Source organism: Pinus tabuliformis, chromosome 6 (genome assembly GCF_031772625.1).
Source record: "Pinus tabuliformis cultivar Carrire ecotype Pingquan chromosome 6, CPIR1, whole genome shotgun sequence".
In the NCBI taxonomy this organism is placed as follows: domain Eukaryota; kingdom Viridiplantae; phylum Streptophyta; class Pinopsida; order Pinales; family Pinaceae; genus Pinus; species Pinus tabuliformis.
In genome coordinates, this window is record NC_142292.1 from 1,398,896,194 (window position 1) to 1,398,916,282 (window position 20,089).

The window sequence follows — 20,089 nt, forward strand, 5'->3', positions numbered from 1 at the left end:
GCTATGGGCAGCACGATGCAGCATGATGAGAGGGGCTATCGTACGGATGCAATTGTGGCAGTGGCAGGGCCATGGGTAGCAGTATATGATGTAGCAGTACAGAGGATGTTGGGCAGCAGGCCTAACATCAGCACCAGGACCGATGCCAAATGATCAGGGTGATGCTCAATGAAGAATATTACTAGAGCACAGTCCTCACTAAGAGGGAGTGTTCATTTGGGTTAGCATCGGTGTGCTCTAGCCACGAAAATTGGTGGAGAGGCTAAAGCACATGAGATCTCCAATACCCAGAAATGGTTTGGGCAGATTCTAAACAGTTTGGGAGATATTAAAATAATTAATATTTTTAATGGAGTCCTTAAGTCTAAACATAGGGAAAATAAAATATTAATGTGAATTAATATAAAACTGTGTTAGATGGGTCCAAAAGTCATGGATCAAGCCAGAGTTAATCTTAGTCGTTGATTAGGGACTTAATCTTGAACGTTGAATTGTCAACGAGAAAAGTATAAGAGGAGGCTTGAGGGTCACTTGGAGAATAAACCGAGTTGATCAAGAATTCGATTTTTTGGGGCAGGGCTTGCTAAGGAAATCGAAGGATTGATCAGAGTTGCGGCTGAGGGGCAGTGAATACAGAAGCAGAGAGGCAAAGAGGGTACCAAGAGCATCAGCGCAAAAGCCGGGAGAGAGGGACACAGAGCCAGCTAGAGGCCACGCAGAGGCAGCCAAGCGCTGTGCAGTGCCTGAGGAGAGCCAGCGTGAGTGACGCAAAGGCTCTAGAGGTTGACGCAAAGCCTCCAGAGGCTGACACAGGGCTAGTTGGGATGACTCTAGGCTGACGTCGAGCTAGAAGGGCTAACGCAGTCCCTAGAGGTTGACGCTGGGAGATTTCGTGGGGAAGATTGGAGCTGAGAATTGTGGGAATGTTCATCCGGGGTTTTAGCCAGAATAATTGTCTCCGACTGAGAGGTACTACTGCCAAGGGCATCCTCTATTGGGTGAGCCATTTCTGGCACCTAGATTGTATTCTGAAACTACTTAATAATAAAACCCTCAAATAGTTGCACCGATTTTCCCACATTGGGTTTTTCCGGGGACATTAGTCCAAAAATAACGGTGTCACTTGTGTTCTTTTTTTTCCTTTAGTTGATGATCTGTATGTGTTGAGCATGTACTTGTATTTATTTTCAGTATTTACATGGTAAATAACTTGTTAATTAACAAAACAAGTAGGAAGAAATAAATCAGAAATTACATGAAGGATTTCTAACAGATAGACTTAGGAATTCCAACAAGATGTAGATTGGGCAGGCAGTTCAGTGGACAGGAAAAGTACCTCCAGATATTGCTTCAGTGTTGGATCAGGTATGGTTTCTTGGTGTAGCAGGAAGCAAAAGTCAATAGCACTAAGATCTGTAGAAGCAGAATATATGGCAGCCAACACAGTTACGTGCAAAGCTATATGGCTTACGAAGCTGCTAGTAAGCTTGTTCAGGAAGAGGATGGAAGCAACCAATGTCTATTGTGATAATCAGAGTTGAATAAAGCCCTTTGGGAATCCAGTGTTTCATGATAAGTTGAAGCACATCAATATTCGGTGTCACTTCATCAGAGATTATGTACAACGATGAGCAGTCCAACTACAGTATGTTCCCACAAAAGAGCAGGTTGTAGATATAATCACGAAAGCTCCAGGGAGAGCTAAGAGTTGAAGGAAGTGTAACTAGGCTCGGTCTTCATAAATGTAAGCTTGACTTTTGTATTTATTCAAGAAAAGAGATTATTTTTATGATATTTGTCAATGAGTTTCTTGCTCATTGAATTAGGTCAAGCACATGTTTAAGTGCTTCTAGGAAGTCAAGAATCAATGTATTTATGTAAGACCCTTCAGGGCATGTTACACTATGTATAACATGCAAAGTCCAAGCAAAGTCCAAATCCTCTCCATGCAACAACGTCCTCCACAAGAAGCCATCTGAAGCAAGCATAACAAGTTGGCCTGCAAACTATCCTCAAGTCGGCCTTCTAGTCAACCTAAAAGGAGGGACAATCCTCTATATATAGAGGTTGTCCACTCCACTATAACGCACTAATAGATCTTCGAAATCAACGAAGGGAAGTAGCTGAAAAAGACAAGCAAAAGTCTAGTCTAAAGGTTCTCCAAGACAAGTGAAGGAAGGAGGAAGTAGGCCGAAGTGAAGAGGATTGTTTCTAGGGCTAGAAATAGTCACACGTGTGAAGAAGAGGAGGATAAGTCTGCGGAATTACAAAAGCTAGAGAACAGTCCATGAAATGTTATTATTTGAGTGAGAAATCAAGTCTACAAGGACTACCATGCCTAGCGAAGGAGCCTATCTCTCTAGCGAAGGAAAAGGACCCTAATTCTCTAGGGTTCCTACCTCACGTGGGAAAGACTAGGGCAGCAGAACAATATTACAATCATACTTCAAGAAGGATCTCATTTGGTCAACAAAAGAAGAAGTCTACTTAAGCAAAGGATAGAAGAGGAACATCTCACCAAGAAGGCTCACTCAAGGAAGGTCTATTTCTAGATAAGAAACAAAGAAGGAGGACAAAGTGCTAGGGAGCAAAGTGTTGGAAGGAGGAATTTTATGTGTCGGGGAACCAAGAGCGGAAAAGAGGAAGGACTTGACTTGTGCTTGGAGGACATTCTAGTCAAGGGTCTAGGGTTTGGCAGTGATCAATAAGAAGCTTCAATAAGAAAAACTTACTAGAGGGTTTTCCTCTCTATGAGAGAGAGGTTTTGGCCTTGGCAAAGAGCAAACATCTTGTGCTCTTTTTTTTTATGTTTTTGGTAGCAGTTTGATGAAGTACACACACATGCATTAATAAGAAGAAGAAGGAGATTAAGCTAATAAGATAAAGTAAAAAGACTCCACAAATTGTTATCAAGCAGTGAAGAATCCTAGCAAACACCAATGCCCTTAATTCTTCAACACTAAGTTCGTCTATTTCAGAGAACATATGGGTATGGTGGAGAACCCATTTCAGCAGTAGGGATAGGCTATTTTGGATGCTTCTCAGTTGCAATTATTGCAGTTGCAGCAACAACATATGAGAGGGAGTTGCAGTGCAGATGCAGTGTTGCCAGCAGTTCAGCAGGGTCAGCAGCAGCACAGATGTAGCACATATCAAAGTTGCGCAATGGTTGGTGGGCAGTAGTAGCCAGACATCAACAATGTGACAAGAGATTATATAGAGAAAGGGTGCAGTGGATCACTAGAACACATTCCTCGCTAAGAGGGAGTGTTAGTTTTTGTAGCATCAGATGTGTTCTAGCCACGAAATTTCATGGCGAGGTTAGAATACATGGGATCTCCAAAACCCTGAAATCGTTTATGAAAATTCCGCCTAGAAGTGTCTCAATTAGATTATTAACCAATTTTCAAGTATTTCCTAAGTCTAAACCTAGGGAATATGGTTAATTAATCAATATTAATTGACATAAGGCGTGAATCATCTAAAAACTCACATGGATCGATCCAGAAATGATCCTAGTCATTGATTAATTTTTAATCTTGGTCGTTGGTGCTCCAACAGTGGATTATAAAAGGAAGTCGATCTGGTGATGGAGAACATCCAATGCAGATACTCAGTTGCCCAGGCAGTTCGATTTTCTCAGTAGCAGCAGCTCAGCAGAGAAGATAGAGCTAGAGGATGAGTAGCAAGTGGAAGAGGAGAGCAGTAGCATTCTGGGAGAAAGATTTCCAGTTCCCATAATAGTCGAAGGAAGGAAGGCCGAAATCTCCATAGGGCCAACGTAAGCTCTGCGCAGAGGGTGATGCAGGAAGCTTACTGTAGAGGCTAGGGAAGCTATTTTGGAGGCAGAAAATAGTTGTGGGGTGAGAGGAAATTCTCAATATTTTTCGCCAGTATTTTCCTCAGATTACATTGCCAGCTGGGCATCCAAATTATTGTACTCAAAACCATTGTTGAATATTAATAATAAAACCCTCATCTGCTACACTGGTTTCCCAAGTTGGGTTTTTAAGGGGACAACTGTTCAAAAATAACTGTGTCAAAATTATTGTGTGCTAGAATTTCTCAGTTTCCATTATTTTATTTTCCGCAGTATTTTTATGGTGAAAATTGCAGTTGTGATTTTATTCGTTATTTTCCATAGAAAATAAACTGTATAATTAATTTGTGGGTTAGAAGAATAATCTCGAGTAGTTGCAATAGTTAAATTTTCACAGCTGGGAAAAGTGTGAAGGTGAAGGAGGCTAAAAGGAGTGCGAGTTTGGTCAAGAAGGAAGGGAAGGACAAAATCGAAGTTTTGGTCTCTCTCTCTCTCTCACATGTGGGCTAGTTTAGGAGATCAAAGTATCCTCGTCAAAGTCGAAGCTATTGTTGATGTCGAAAGCTGCCAAGTCAAAGTTGCTAAGATCGAATTGTTGTTTCTACTAGGTCAAAGGTTGGATCGAAGGAGAGGCTAGCTTGGTGTGGAGGAGGTATGTGTCTAAGTTGAAGAGTCTCAAGGAAAACTATTGAAGGAATAGATTTTCACTGGGTTTTCCCCTAGATAGGGTTTTTTCCCTCGCAGAGTGCCTACATCTTGTGTTTTGTGTTTTTGTGATCTTCATGAACACATGATTTGGTAATTGCTTGATGAAAGATAATATAACTAATAAGTAAAATAAGCCAACATAATTCACAAGTAATTATCAAGAAAGAGAAATCTAACCCTAATTCTACTAGCATTGATTTTTCAACACCCCCATCCTGAGCGTTGTCGCATCTTGCCTGTACAGTTTGGGCGACAACAGGTCCCACTGTACTAGGATCAATGATTAACCTCCCATTTAAAGTGAGAGAACAAGATCATAATCAAAACCTCTCTTTCTTCCATGTAACCCCATAATCTATATCAAACACCAAAATACAAACAAGCATAAGCACCCAATTGTAAAATGAATAAAGTACCTTTTGATCAGAAGGCCACCTCTATCCATGTGTTGTTACCAGATGAGTGAGAAAGTATATGACAGATGCAGGTGGAGGAAGTATAATGGCATGTCCTTGGTTAGTGGTGGCTGTCAACGGCTGCATGGCTAGCCGGCTGGATGTGAAAAATGGGAGAAAAAAATTCTCCTATAGGATTATCCATTTTGGTGGGTAACAAATACAACTGTGCACTCCAAATAATTCCATGCTGTAATTTCTAAACTTCCAGCTGTGGCTTTCATTTGTACAAAACTTCCAACTTGCAGTTCCAAGTATGTTAAATAGGCATTACGTCTCTGCTTAATATTTCTGGGGTACATAATACCCTTGTGTGTTTGGGGGGCCTCTTCTTTCCTAGGTGTTATCTTGTGCGCATAATTTCATCACTCTTCAACAAATTCCAAGCAAGGTTTTGGTAGTACATCCATGCACATGAATACATAGTCAAGAACTCCAATTCCACAATTGCAATATAGCCTCAACTAGAATCTTTCAAACCCTATAAAAGAATTTTTTAGAGGATTGACTTTGCTCAAATTACAAACTTCTGCAACTGACAATTTGGTTATTGAAAGACTAAACAACTACCCCCAGGCCAGAATTCATGCTTTACCAGGGCGTGGTTGATTTCCCATAAGGTTGATCAAACATAGAATGGGAACTAGATAAATCAAAGCTAGATGAGAAGGAAACAATTGATACATAGTAGTCTAGGCATCCCCAATGGACATCTGAACCAGATGCCAAGTAAAGCCTCTAGGTCAATAGTCATTTTAAAATGTAAGGATTCCAACTTCCAAGTGATGGGCTTTCATATACAACTGTAACTAACCATGACATTTGAAAACCACCATCAAAATGTCAGTAATGTAAAAAATTTAAAACATCAACCACTATTGAAATACTAATAGCATACAAAATTACAAATAGCATGAAATAGCTACTGGATCAGCTGGAACTAGTAGAACAAGTACAGTAGTTGGAGTTATGACAACAATAAATCATATCTGAAGTCATATTTACAGAAAAAACAGGGTAAGAAATACATTCAGAAAATATGAATTATCAAATGGTGCACATCCATGAGACAAGGTCACCAAAATATGAGGATGCATAGATAGTCAAGTGTAAAATTAAGAATCAAGTTCTTACCTGTGCAGTCAGTGCAAGATTGGCGTCAAAAAATGATTTAATGGTACCAATGTCTTCCCAGTAATCATCAAATAAATATGCCTGTCGACATCAACCAGTATATCTTTTCTTTTCTTAGTTAAAGTTAAAGGCAAGTGTGTCCAAAAATTGTAAATCCATATTTTGATATGCAAAACAATTTCTTAATTTGAAAAATTTACTTTAGCAGAGTGAAGATGTAATCAATAAACATGAATATAAAAGGGATATCTTACAGAGTCTCGACTAAAGATGCTAGATTGATGAGTGAGTTTCATCTGTCATGAGCAAATATAAATTATCTAATTCTATGTTTCTATCTCATTGTGAAACATGGATATGTCTACATTATACAACTTACATCGATATACACTTGCATTCTTGATGACGTAACAGGATTATGCGTTTGAGATTACTTGCATTCTTGATGATGTAATAGGAATACGTATCTGAGATATTTCCAGGTGAAGCAAAAACTTCTACAAACCGACACATCATCTAGAATAGAGTAGCAAATTTGAGGAAAATTCAGCAGTTAAATATATCAGACAAACAAATTTGGGCCTGATATAACTTAAAAGTTGCTTTTTATGTTTGTTGAAATATAATCATCACAAAATATTTGATGTAATAATCTTAATGGGAGTATCTACGGGTCAAATGTATATGTAAATTGTTGGTCACCTTGATAGTAAGTCTATATGGGCAAGGAATGAGAAATTGTATATATAAGAGGTCAATAGAGTCATCATTACACATATTTGATTTGTAAGTGCTGTACTTAGAAGTTTTCAGCTATTTGGAGTTCTTTCCTTATTTATAACAAGTCATTGTGGAATTGATCATGCTTATATTTTGAGGAGTTGTGCTTCACACCTATATTTGATGTACAATGTGTAAATATGTATGTATATAATGTGTTATTGTGATTTATGCTTATAACTATTTGTATTGCAGCAAATGATCCTTAGTTTGGCACTTTCAAATTACACATATAGATTGATCCATAACATTACATAAGGGTATCCAAATTAAGCAAGACTTGCAAGTGTTGTAAATAAGACATTCTACACTATCTCTGGTCAGAATAATTTATTCAAAGACCATATTTCGAGATTCCTATACCTTTCGAAGGTTAAATCATTATGTATAACTAGTGTATTTAATACCTCTTTCACAACTCTTTCATAACGACAAATATTTCTTATCATGCACCATTCTATTTTACTCTCACCGTTTTCACTCTCAAAATTCATAATGGCACTAGGGGCTATACAAGCACTTTGAAGCCTATGAAGACAGAGACTAGGGGATGGATACTAAAGAAAGGAGATTCTGCCTGTTGGAGACCCCCAAAGGGTAACTGCATTGTTTGTTTTTTGTTGAGACAAAATGTGTCCAGAAGAGAGTACTACCCAGCCTACAATAACTGAATCAACCCTCTCTTCAGTTGAATCGATTTGCCTCCTTGAGGCTCCTGCACAGCATCTGAGTGGAATAACTCGATCTCTTGCTACTGCCTCTCCGGAATTGGAAACTCCTCTGGAATGACTATCTCTTCTCCCTCTCTGTCTTTGCGTCCTACTGTCGCACAAAATGTCTAGGCACCACGACAACGGCTCAAATAGAGCATTGTCACCCTGATCCCCAATCTCTCCGTTTAAGTTGTCTCCCTATAGTAGGCTAATCAGGGTAGACCCTATGGAAATGTAATGAAGGAGAACTAGTTGGGAACCAACTAGTTTGAGAGACATAGTGAAGCGACCAAGTACCTGATTAAGATTTAGCAAGACTTATAGGATTTGATTAGATTTAAACAGTGTTCCACAGGAACGCGTCCCCCAAGGTCAGGGGGACGTCTAGGGAAACGTTTCCCCACGTCCCCCTTTTGGGGAGACACGGGGGGGGACATTTCCCTAGTGTGGGGGATGCGACTCCCCAAAAGGGGGACGCTTGGTCATCCCCTCTCAAAATGGGCTATGCATCCCCCTTAAATTTGCTTGTAAACAATGATTTATGATAGGGAAAACCTAGTATTTGACCATATTTCCCTACTAATGCTATGTTACTCATGGTAATGTTAAATTCTTAAAGTAAAAGGATGAAAATGAAATGACTCGGGATGTTTGAGAGTGGTAACCTCATTGGATTTCATATGTAGAAAGTAGAATTTTAGATCGCACTCAAAATCCAGCAGACTTAACAGTGTTTTAGGAATTTAGGATTCAATGGATTGCAATGTTTCCATTGCATTTTGTCATGTACAAGGGGGTATGGAATTAGAATTTAATCAAGAGCACCAAGCCCTCTGTGCATTTTAGAGTGACTTTTAGACTCATCGCTCCACTATTTTTGAGATTTAGCTATACCAATTTACTATTCCAGACTTTAGATTTCAATATCTATTATAGTCTATTTTTCTTAGTACTAATTAGATTCTAGAATGATGAATAATGAATTTAAAATTTAAATCAATTTAGAATCTAAAATGATGAATGATGAATTTAAAATTTAAATCAATTTAGAATCTAAAATGATGAATCTAATTTTTAAATCGATGTAGATTCTAGAATGGTGAATAATGAATAATGAATATGGATCAGAGTATTTCATTATTGAATCTCGTGGTCTATGGATGAACCATGTATGTATTAGTAAGGATGATGAGTATGGATCAATGTATTTCATTATTTAATTCAAATATGTATGTATTATTGTATTTATGCTTTCATTATTAAAAAGGAAAAAAATTATATAACCTGACGTCCCCCCATCCCCCTAAATTTCCCTAAAATTTGAGCATACTCCCACACGTCCCCTTTGTGCGTCTCCCCGCACTCGCGTCTCCCCGTCCTAGAGTCTTGGTGGAACATTGGATTGAAATGATTGATGACAGTGCCTTATGGAGTCAACAATCTTGCTAGGGAAATGAAGACCAAGTAATCGATTAGCAACTACTGCTTAGATGAATGACTATCTTATATGAAAGGCAGATCCTAAAACCAATGTGAGATGCAAGAATCTTGGCTAATTTTAATTAAATGTCTATCTAAGTTTTAGTTCTTCAATCCTTTTTATGTTGAGCCTGATTTCGTAGTAATTGGCAGAGAGAAGATAAGGTGAAGCACACTAAGGTGTGATTAACGATACCTCTCAGGTGCCTTTGGCACTATAAAGAGTTGTGGTTCTGACGACTGCAAGGTCACTATTTAAATACTATTAAAAGCAAGCTTCTCAAGCAAAGATGGATGGATATCTATCTCTCTATCAACCAAGCTTATGCTTCGAAGTAAATTTTAGTTATGCAGAACTAACTTAAAATGCAAATGCACGAGATGATGAGATGAAGTTAGACTTGAGGATCGGAAACGTTTGCGCTCCAAAAGCTCTTAATCACCAAAACGAAATGTTCACTTTACTAGGTAAAGACTTAAAGAAAAACCCCTTAGAATATCACAATTAAACCACAAGATTACTTCAAATCTTTTTTATACAGTTATAGCTCAAAGAGAACAAAAGCTTCTTTATATTTTAATATCAATGCCAACAGATGCTCAAAAAATACTCAGCTTAGGAAACAAAAGATATGCAATTTATTACAATTCCACAACAGAGTACTTTAATAATTACTCGAAATATTCGCAAAATATTTAACATGCAATGAACATCAAATAATTCAAGCAATTAATATGACGATCAATCTCAATAGATGCAAAATATTCTAGCAATTAAATTTCTAGAGATCTAAATACTTTGAAGAACCATGAAATTTAAATGCTAAACAATTCACAATCCTAGAATTAAAATGATTTGTGCTTAGTGACCCAAATCTAGGAAAATTTGACGCTTTCCTATAGTCAATCTTTAGATACGATTAAAAATTAAGTGTGTTTGACTATGGAGAAGTTGAAATGTTTAATACCACAAAAGTTTTCTTTTAGAGATTTTACCCTTAACACAAAAAGGACACCAAGAAGGAACTTTAGATTAAAATTTTAATTATTCCTTGGGCAAAATTTTAATGTGTTAAGTTTTATGAAAAAAAATTTAATATGGCAAACGATTAATTAAGATTTTTTTTTTTTATGTGACCAAAGTAAAAATCAAAAGGGTTTAATAACTTAAATTTTTAATGGGCCAAAGGCCACATAAAAATTTAAAATGAAAAGCGCAAAGTCTTCTTTTGATTTAATTCCTAGTCACATAAAATGAATTTTTTTTTCGGGCTTTGGTTTTTTTTTTTTTCAAGCAAAAAATTAAAAAACAAAAATCAAAATCAAAATTAAAGGAAAAAAAAAAACAAAAAAAAATCAAAGTAGAAATTTGAGAGAATTGATTTTTTTTTTAGATTTCTTTTAGATAAAAATCAAAACAAATAAAAATGAAATGTAAACAAAACAAAAAGCAACCAAATAAAAAATCGAATTGCATTATGTAATATAAAAAAATCAAAATCAAAGTCTAAACCTAATGCACATAAGAAACACACAAAAAAAAATTGAATGTTATTCGTTTTGTAGGTTGGCTTGACTGCGGTGAAGGATGGAGCTCGAGCAGGGGTGGAGAGGTAAGAAAGCGGGGTTTGAGGGCAGAGGCAACGATTGCAGGAAAAGAGGGCCGCAGAGTAGATCATGGAGGAAGGGAGGTCGAGCAACCCACAGAGAAATGAGATGAGGAGCAAGGAGTGGACTGGAGGGAGATGCAGGGTTGTGGAAGGATGGAGCTACGGGCAGAGATGGAGAGGTAAGAGAGTATGGTTTGAAGGAACCGCACAGGAAGGGATGCTAAAAGGAGGGCTTGGGGGAATAACACAGCAGAAAGTGGCAAGGGGTTGAGGAAGATGGGCGTGCAGAGATAGAGAGCAGACAGCGACAGAATGGAATTGGAGCTCTCGATGCAGAGGAGGAATGAGCTCAATGAAGGATGCTGGCTCGAGGGTGAGGGAGCGTTGGTATGCAGGATGAAGCAAGGATTGCAGTTAAGAGAAATCGAGGTAGAGGGCAGTGGAATAAGAGGGAAAGGAGCTGAGGAGAGGCGGCACAAAGAAGTGCAGCTCTGCAAGTCGAGGGACGAAGCCGTGGAGGTAAAAACGCATTACGCAAAGGGAAGAACCGAAAACAATTTCGAATTTTTCCAGAGGGAAAAATGTAGTAGAAAAGAGAGGCTTAATACGATAGCAGACAAGAGAAAAATGGTAGCCAAAAACCTAGGGAAATTTCCCAGAAATTTCTAATTAAAATGATATATTCTTCTACTTAAAATTTTTCTTTGAAACTCTTGTAAAAGAAACTCAAATCTAAACTCTGAAATCCTCAAACTGAAAAATAATTTGGAATAATGCCCCTGCAAAATGGTATTGAGGCCAAATCTTACCCTCTAGGGCCTAGGTTTGGCTTTAAAAGAAAAAAATCCTTCAAATCTGTACCTGCAAAAATGAAAACAAAACACCCAGAACCCAGATGTACAAAAATAAACAAAACCCCAAAAACCCAAGTCAGAAAACCAAAAAAAAATTACAAATCTATGCACAAAGATGGTAGATCTATCAGATCTGAGGAGTATGAATCCAACTCCGCTCCTAGATCTGATAACTTAAAGCTCTCAATAGCGAGATCTATCAGTTTTCCACAATTGTTTAAAAAATAAATTTCGAAAATTTTGGAGAGGTACTAGCCCAGATACACCCTGCATGAAAAATAATTTAATCTTAAGATAAGTCCCGGAGCTTATGTGAAATAGGCTCTTCAGAAAATATACACTGAGAGTTGGTTGGTCCAACCAAGAACTATCCCCAAACGCTCAATGAAAACTCGAAAAGTCTCTTGCAAACACTAGATTAACTATAAAACCAAGTAGATAAATAGAACAACAATGAAATTCTGAAGAAAAAGAGATACCTACTACTTCGATCAAAATTTAGAATGTTACCCTAGATCTAACAAAATGAATAAGATACCTGTATTCAAATTATTCTAAAGAGCTATTGATTGATAGTTTTCACATAACATTAAGCAGAAATTAAAACAGCGTTACCATAAGTTCATGAAGAGGAACACCACAACACGTTGAAACCCCAAAGAATTTTGCATTAATTCAAAAAGTATACAAGAGAGCTTGAGATCTTACTACATGATTCAGAGATCATATAGATCAACTGACAAATGACCTCCTATTTAAAGATAAATCCTCCAACGACTAGTTCGAGTGATCCTCGGCAAAGCAATCTCGATCGTTGATGAAGATTAAATTTCTTTTAATCTCATCCATCGAAATATTCAAACATTTGGGGAAATTCGAAATTTTTAACTAAATGCATTTTAATTAACTCAAAAATAGAATTTTTAGTTAATTTCCCCAAAATTTGACTTTGACTTAAACCCCAGGGTTTAACGTTTAAAATTTATCAAAATAATTAATATACCTTAGTCCCGAGACCTTTTAAAATTTAATTTTTTAGGACTAACGAATTTTGCCTTAGGAGAATTTAAATTTACCTAGGACCTAGAATTAATTAAATTTCTGGCTTAGGATTTTAATTATTTTTTTGCCAAAAAGTTTAATTAATTAACCTATGAGGGGATAAGTTATTTTTCCAACACCCAAGACACTTTACATCATGATTTTCATATTTTTTACATCATAATAGGGTAAACACATTTGTAATAGGCCCTCACAGACTACCCATTTCTGCAACACAAATATAATCCAGCAGACCAAGCAATTTGTAATAAAATAACATAACCAAATAGTTAGGATTATTCCCAAATCACTTCTACATAGACTCAATCTAGAACACTAGGACTCGCCTAAGATCCTAGCAACAAAATCCATTCCAGCTTTGGGGAAAGGCTAGAGGGGAAAAATCTGCCGACCATCTGAGAATGGATCGGTGAGACAAAAAGCCTCCCAGAATGGAGATCATCACTAGAAAGATAAGTTTACCTAGGCTATTGCATACATGACACGATTTTGCTGAGATTATTTACATCATATACATGCAGAATGGGTTTACATTATAACATGATAATCAAGTTGATGATGATAATTGGACGACACAAGCACATTGATCAAGGGATATCCCTTTTGCAAAAAAGGGGGTGTACTTGCTATGGGGTCGTTGACACAGAGTGGTCAACACGTCCCTTCTGGCTCGAACTAATCTCTGCAACTGGGTAGCTCGATCTCTACCAAGGAACTCGACCTCACAAGTTTGTTCTCCATCTACCCATCAAGTTGCTCTTATAATCTCTCATTAGTGAACCAACGACCATGATTAGATCCCCATCAATGGCTAAGATCATCTCCAACTCGATCCATGTGAATTTCTAGAGAATTTTCACCTCTCTCAATTAATTACTACTAATTAATCACTTTTCCTAAGTTAGACTTAGGAAATATTTAATGATTGATCAATTTATTTAATTGAGCCATCTCTAGGTGTTTTCTCCTGGAACTTTTTCTGGATTCTGAAGATCTTGTGTTCCTTAGCCTCTCTAACTAAAGCCGAGACTAAAACACTTGTCCAATGCTACAAAAACTAACAAGCACTTGTTGACTTGGCTAAGCAATTGAAGCGAACAATTGTTCAGTTTTCAAATTGGAAAAAAGACTCCAAAATGGAGCTCCTCTCTTCTATTTATACTTTCTGCCATCCTCTCTCCTTGTGGGCTCTCCCATTTGACCTCATTTTTTTTCTCTCTCTTCCCCCAAATCAAATTTCCTCAAGGGGTTCAAATTCCCTCCTTGAGGTGGCCCCCACATTCCACCATCCAATTGATTTTTCATTCATTCTAATGTTTCAGAGCCTCCCTTCTCTCCAAAATTAAAATGGTGTCTCCTCGTCCACTTTTCCTAAGTTTTATGCCCAAAAATTGTCCCATCATCAAAATTGCAAAAATTTGGGAATTACTTAGCAAAATTAATTAGTGGGGATATTACAAAAGGCCACACCTTGGGTATATGAATGTAGGAGGAAGAAATCATAGTACATGAGTTACCCCAGGCCTTTATTTTTCCACCCTTTTTCATTTGCCTTTTGCCTTTCATTGATTTTTCTTCATTTTATTGCTCAAGGCTCAAGGGGATGAGAGCATGATGTGTAAGATATAGCAATGATTACCACCTTAAGGTGGGCCAGTTGATTGCCCACCAGGGGTTGGGACATTCATCGGTTCCTTAATGATGCAAGGGGCACTTATAGGGGCCATAGGAACTAGGGTCATGGCCATAATAATAGGGGGTAGAGTTCATGTTTGGCTTTTGCCCACAACTAAATCTTATTGTCCTGGCCATCTTTTGCATTTTGTGGTACATTCCCTATTGTATGTGGCCATATTATGCTTTTATCTTTCTTTTTAGCTGCATCAACCTCCAAGGCATTGTTCCAGGCCTGACCCAAGGTGTGGACAAGGGGAAGGGGAGGCTAACACCTTGTGGACCCAATGGACAAATGTGGACTCAGATAGGGAAAATGTGAAAAGGGCTTGTAATGAGCGGAGGGGAGCGGGATATATGGGTACCGGGAAGCGGGACTACACAACCAAAATCGGGGTTCCCCTATCGTGCCACTCCTAAAGCTAATAGCCAATAAAGGAGATCCCATGGGAGTAGGATTCAAGATTAACCCCCCTAATTGATGTTGGAATTTCTAAGTCTAGCTGTTAGAAATCCTTCATGTACTTTATGATTTATTTCTGCCTACTTGTTCTATTTAATTAACAAGTTATTTACCATGTAAATACTGAAAATAAATACAAGTACATGCTCAACACATTACAGATCATCAACTGAAGAAAAAACAAGCACACAAGTGACACCATTGTTTTTGGACAAATGTCCCCGGAAAAACCCAATGCAGGAAACTGGTGCAGCTATCTGAGGGTTTTATTATTAAGCAGTTTTAGAATACAATCTCGGTGCCAAACTGGCTCACCCAATAGAGAATGATCTCGACAGTAGTTCCTCTCAGTCAGAGACAGATATTCTAGCTAAAACCCCGGATGAACAATCCCACAGCTCTCAGCTCTAATTTGCCCCACGAAATCTCCCAGCGTCTACCTCTAGGGACTGCGTCAACCTCTCTGGCCCAACGTTAGCCCTGCATCAGCCCTACATCAGCCTATGGAGCCTATGAATCACCCACGTTGGCTCTCCTTAGGCACTGCGCAACTCCTAGCTTCCTTTGTGTGGCCTCTAGTTGGCTCTACGTGGCCTCTAGCTGGCTCTGCGTCCCTCTCTCCTAGCTTATGCGCTGATGCTCCTGATACCCTCTCTACCTCTTTGTTTCTGTATTCACTGCCCCTCAACTGCAATTATGATCACTCCTTCATTTTCCTCAGCAAGCGCTGCCCAAAAAAATCGAATTCTTGATCAACTCTTGGTGTGTTCTCCAAGTGACCCTCAAACCTCCTCTTATACTTTTCTCGTTGACAATTCAACAGCCGAGATTAAGTTCCTAATCAACAGCTAAGATTAACTCTGGCTTGATCCATGACTTTTGGACCCTTCTAACACAGTTTTATATTAATTCACATTAATATTTTATTTTCCCTAAGTTTAGACTTAGAGAATCCATTAAAAATATTAATTATTTTAATATCTCCCAAACTGTTTAGAATCTGCCCAAACAATTTCTGGGTATTCAAGATCTTATGTGCCTTAGCCTCTCCAACAATTTTCGTGGCTAGAGCACATCCGATGCTACCCCAAATCAACACTCCCTCTTAGCGAGGACTGTGCTCTAGTAATACTCCTCACTGAGTATCACCCTGATCATCTGGCATCAGTCCTTATGCTGATGCTAGGCCTGTTGCCCAACATCCTCTGTATTGCTGCATCATGTACAGCTATCCATGGCCCTGCCATTGCCACTGCTGCATCTGCACTGTAATCCCTCTCATCATGCTACATCGTGCTGCCCATAGCACTGCCATTGCTAACTACTACACTGCAACTCAGTTACTGAGAAGTAAGTAACTGACCTCCCAACTCTGACATCTCTATAAGTTCTGCTACTCCCCTTCGGGGCTCCCATAGCAAGGCATAATCCAAGAGGTTGAGTACCTTTAGGATCCTGCCCCTCATCACCTGTAGTCCATCTGACTACAGCTCGATGTCTCCCCACTTCCTCTCAAGAGGTGCATGAGCACTCATGGCACAGTGATCATCTGTCTCCACTTCTTTTTCCGCCCTTGCTGGCACAGCCTTGGTCTCGGAAGCATCTCCCTTGCTCCTCTTCCTCGGACGCATAGTGACCCAGTTTCCCACAGTGGAAGCATTTGACCTTGGAGAGGTCCTTCTTCTTCCATTTCTCCTGCTTTACCTCAGATGCTAGGGCAGCATCCTACTCTTCCTCCTCCTTGATTCCGACCCCCTTGTCGTTGCTTCCCGCCTTGGTCAACCTTCTGATCTCTTCTTGACGAAGAGCCGCCCACAGTTCCTCTCAATCTGGAAAGGTCGACCTGCCTAACATGCTCTAGACAAACACCTCCCAGTCTTCTGAGACTGCGTTCAAGGATGTCCTCACCATCAATTCTTGATTCAGCGTGGGCCCTATGGAAGTCAACTGATCCCAGATCTCCTTCAATCGACCGAGGAAGGTATCGATTTGTTCTCCCTTCTGCATCTAGTGTGACTACAGTTGATTTTCTAGGAGCATCTTCCTCTGCACAGAAGTATGCTGATACAATTTTCTCAGGGCCTCCCACATTGCATTTGCTGTGTCCTCTTCGGCAATATGTGGTTCTACATGTTCCTTAACCTTGTTAAGGATGATGCTCTTGGCCCTCGCCATTGCCTCCTCATACTTATCATTCTCATTTGGGTCAACAGGGATCGCTATCATCTTCAAGGCGAAGTGCTTGAGACGATTTTTGTCTAGAATGGACAAGATTCTAGCCTTCCAGACTACAAAGTTTGAGGCTCTGTCCAATCTGTCCTGGTCTCTTGCCCCGTTCACTGCCATTTTACTGCTCCTCTACTTCCCTCCTGGAAGTTCTTGGTGTGACTCCCTCTGAGCCTCGATTTTCCTCCTGGAAATCCCTCTGCCAATGTCGAGATGCCCCCACTCCATGTTGATTTAGGGTAGCATCGGATGTGCTCTAGCCATGAAATTTGGTGGAGAGGTTGGGTCACATGAGATCTCTAATACTCAGAAAGGGTTTGGGCAGATTTTAAACAGATCGGGAGATATTAAAATAATTAATATTTTTAATGGAGTCCCTAAGTCTAAACTTAGGGAAAATAAAATATTAATGTGTATTAATATGAATCTGTGTTAGAATGGTCCAAAATACATGGATCAAGCCAGATCTAATCTTAGTCGTTGATTAGGGACTTAGTCTTGGCCGTTGAGATGTCAACAGGAAAAGTATAAGAGGAGGCTTGACGGTCACTTAGAGAATACACCAGAGTGATCAATCATTCAATTCTCTAAAGCGAGGTTCGCTAAGAGAGATAGAATCAGTGATCCGAAGAGCAACTGAGGGGCATTGAGTACAGAGAAACAGAGAAGACAGAGATTGTGTCGGGAGAGCAGCGTAGTAGCCAAGGAGAGTGACACAGATCCAGAAATAGCTCACCCAGGGCCACGCAGAGGCAGCCAAGTGTTGCGCAGAGCACCAGAGGGGCCAGCGTAGTTGACGCATAGGCTCCCAGAGCTGACGCAGAGCCTCCTCGGGCTGACGCAGGCCAAGGAAGGCTGACGCAAGGCCAATGCTGGGCTAGGAGAGGCTGACACAGTCCAGATTGGGCAGACGCTGGGGTTGCAAAGCAATTTTGTGCTGAGGAACTGCCGCAAGGATTTTTCGTGGTTTCAACCAAGAGATTTGTCTCAAACTGTGAGGTATAGCTGCTAAGAAAATTCTCTGTTGGATAGGCCAATTTCGGCACCCAGATTGTACTCTGATATTGCTTAATAAGAAAAACCTTCGTTAGCTACACCAGTTTTCCCGCATTGGGTTTTTCCGGGGATATTGATTCAAAAATAATGGTGTCATGTGGTGTGTTTGTTCTTGTTTCTTTTAGTTGTTGATCTACAATATGTTGAGCATGCACTGGTGTTTATTTTCAGTATTTACTTTGTAAATAACTTGTTGAAGAAAAATAACAAGTAGGTAGGAATAAATCAGAAAAAGTGCATGAAGAGTTTCTAAACTAAGTAAACTTAGAAACTTCAACATGATTGCAGATCACAGGAGGACTAAAAGACATCAGTCGGGCAGAGCAATAGCAGCAGAAAATAGTTGTCCCGAGGTGACAGAAGTTGTTTCTAGCAGCACAGAAACCAAGAAGTGTGACGCAGAGCCACGCAGAAGAATCGGGGAGCTGCGTAGAGCCTCAGAGAGGCCAGCGTTGCTGATGTAGAGGGCCAGAGGGCTGACATAGGGCATGCCAGAGCTAACGCAAACCCATCTGGGGTGACACAGAGCCAGCGTGAGGCAGAGAAGGGTTGACGCAGTTCACAGAGAGGCAGTTGCTGGAGTCTAGAAGGCTGCAGAAATATTGCAAAGTGGAGCTGGTGAGGTACTCAGAATAGTACCTGACAGAGCAGGGCCAAAGGAGCTGTTACCGAGGGTTTCTAGCCAAGGAACCTGGATCAGCAGTGCAGTTGCACAAGACGATCAGAGTAGGGGGCATCTCGACAAGCAGCAGAAGGATTTCCAGGAGGGAAATCAAGACTCGGAGGGAGTCCAGAAGAGAACTTCCAGATGGGAAGTAGAGACTCAGAGGAGTCGAACAGAGAACTTCCAAGAGGGAAGTAGAGGAGCGTCATGGCACTACACGGGGTAAGAGACCAGGATAGACTGGACAGAGCATCGAACTTCGCAGTCTGGAAGGCCAGAATCTTATCAGTGCTTGACAGGAATCATGTCAAGAACTTCGCCTTGAAGGTTATAGCTATCCCAGTCGACCCCAATGATAACGACAAGTACAAAGAGGCGATGGCGAGGGCCAAGTGCATTATCCTTGATGGGGTCAAGGATCATGTGGTACCACATATAATTGAGAAGGAAACGACAGTTGAGATGTGGGAGGCTCTCAAGAACCCGTACCAACACTGTGCAGATAAGAATGTTGCTCCAGAACCAGATGAGGTCGTATCAGATGAAGAAGGGTCAATCGATTGACACTTTCCTTAGAGGACTAAATGAGATCTGAGACCAGTTGACTGCTATAGGAACAACACCGGATCAGGAGCTTATGGTGAGGACATCCCTGAATGCTGTCTCAAAAGATTGGGAAGTGTTTGTCCAGACTATCCTGGGCAGAGGGACTCTCCCACCTTGGAATGAGATGTGGGCATCTCTTCGCCAAGAAGAGATCAGATGGCAGTCGAAGACAGGTAGCAACAGCAAAGGGATCAAAGTCAAGCAGGAGGAGGAGGATGTGGCCTTAGAATTTGAGGGAAAGCAAGAGAAGCGGAAGAAGAAAGATCTCTCCAAGATCAAGTGCTTCCACTGTGGGGAGATGGGTCATTATGAGACCCAATGCCCAAGGAGGAAGAGTAAGGGAGAGTCTTCTGAGACTAAGGCAGTGCCAACATGGGCAAAGAAAGAAGTTTTGACAGACGATGATTGTGCCATGAGTGCACACACGCCACTTGAGCAGAAGTGGGGAGACATCGAGCTGTAGTCAAGCAGACTACAGGTGATGAGGGATAGGATCCTTGAGATAACCAGCCTCTTGGATTAGACCTTGCTATGGGAGCCCCGATGAGGAGTAGCAGGACTAGCTGGGTGGGTAGAGACTGATGTGGATGGAGCGACAAAGAGAGCTACAGTGCAGGAGTCCCGAGATAGCGCAGAGCTAGCAGGATGCAACAGTGCGAGAGGCACAGGAATGTTGCACCAGTGCAGGAAGGCACAGAGGTGTGCAACTGTGCGAGATGCAAGGAGTTGTTGCAGCGGCGTAGAGGTCAGAGAGAGGGAGCACTTGTCAAAGCAGAGGGAGCTTC

The 20,089-nt window shown here is 40.2% G+C and overlaps 1 protein-coding gene across 3 annotated transcripts in view; it reads right to left on the reverse strand.

Moving 5' to 3' along the window:
- LOC149263877 (glucose-1-phosphate adenylyltransferase large subunit 3, chloroplastic/amyloplastic-like) overlaps nucleotides 1-20,089 on the reverse strand; it is a 461,146-nt gene that overhangs the window by 144,749 nt on the left and 296,308 nt on the right. For all 3 annotated transcript variants that reach the window (XM_089426745.1, XM_089426747.1, XM_089426742.1), the window contains one exon: nucleotides 6,118-6,198. In XM_089426745.1, coding sequence (XP_089282871.1) covers nucleotides 6,118-6,198 — 81 coding nt within the window. The remainder of the gene's footprint in view (nucleotides 1-6,117; nucleotides 6,199-20,089) is intronic.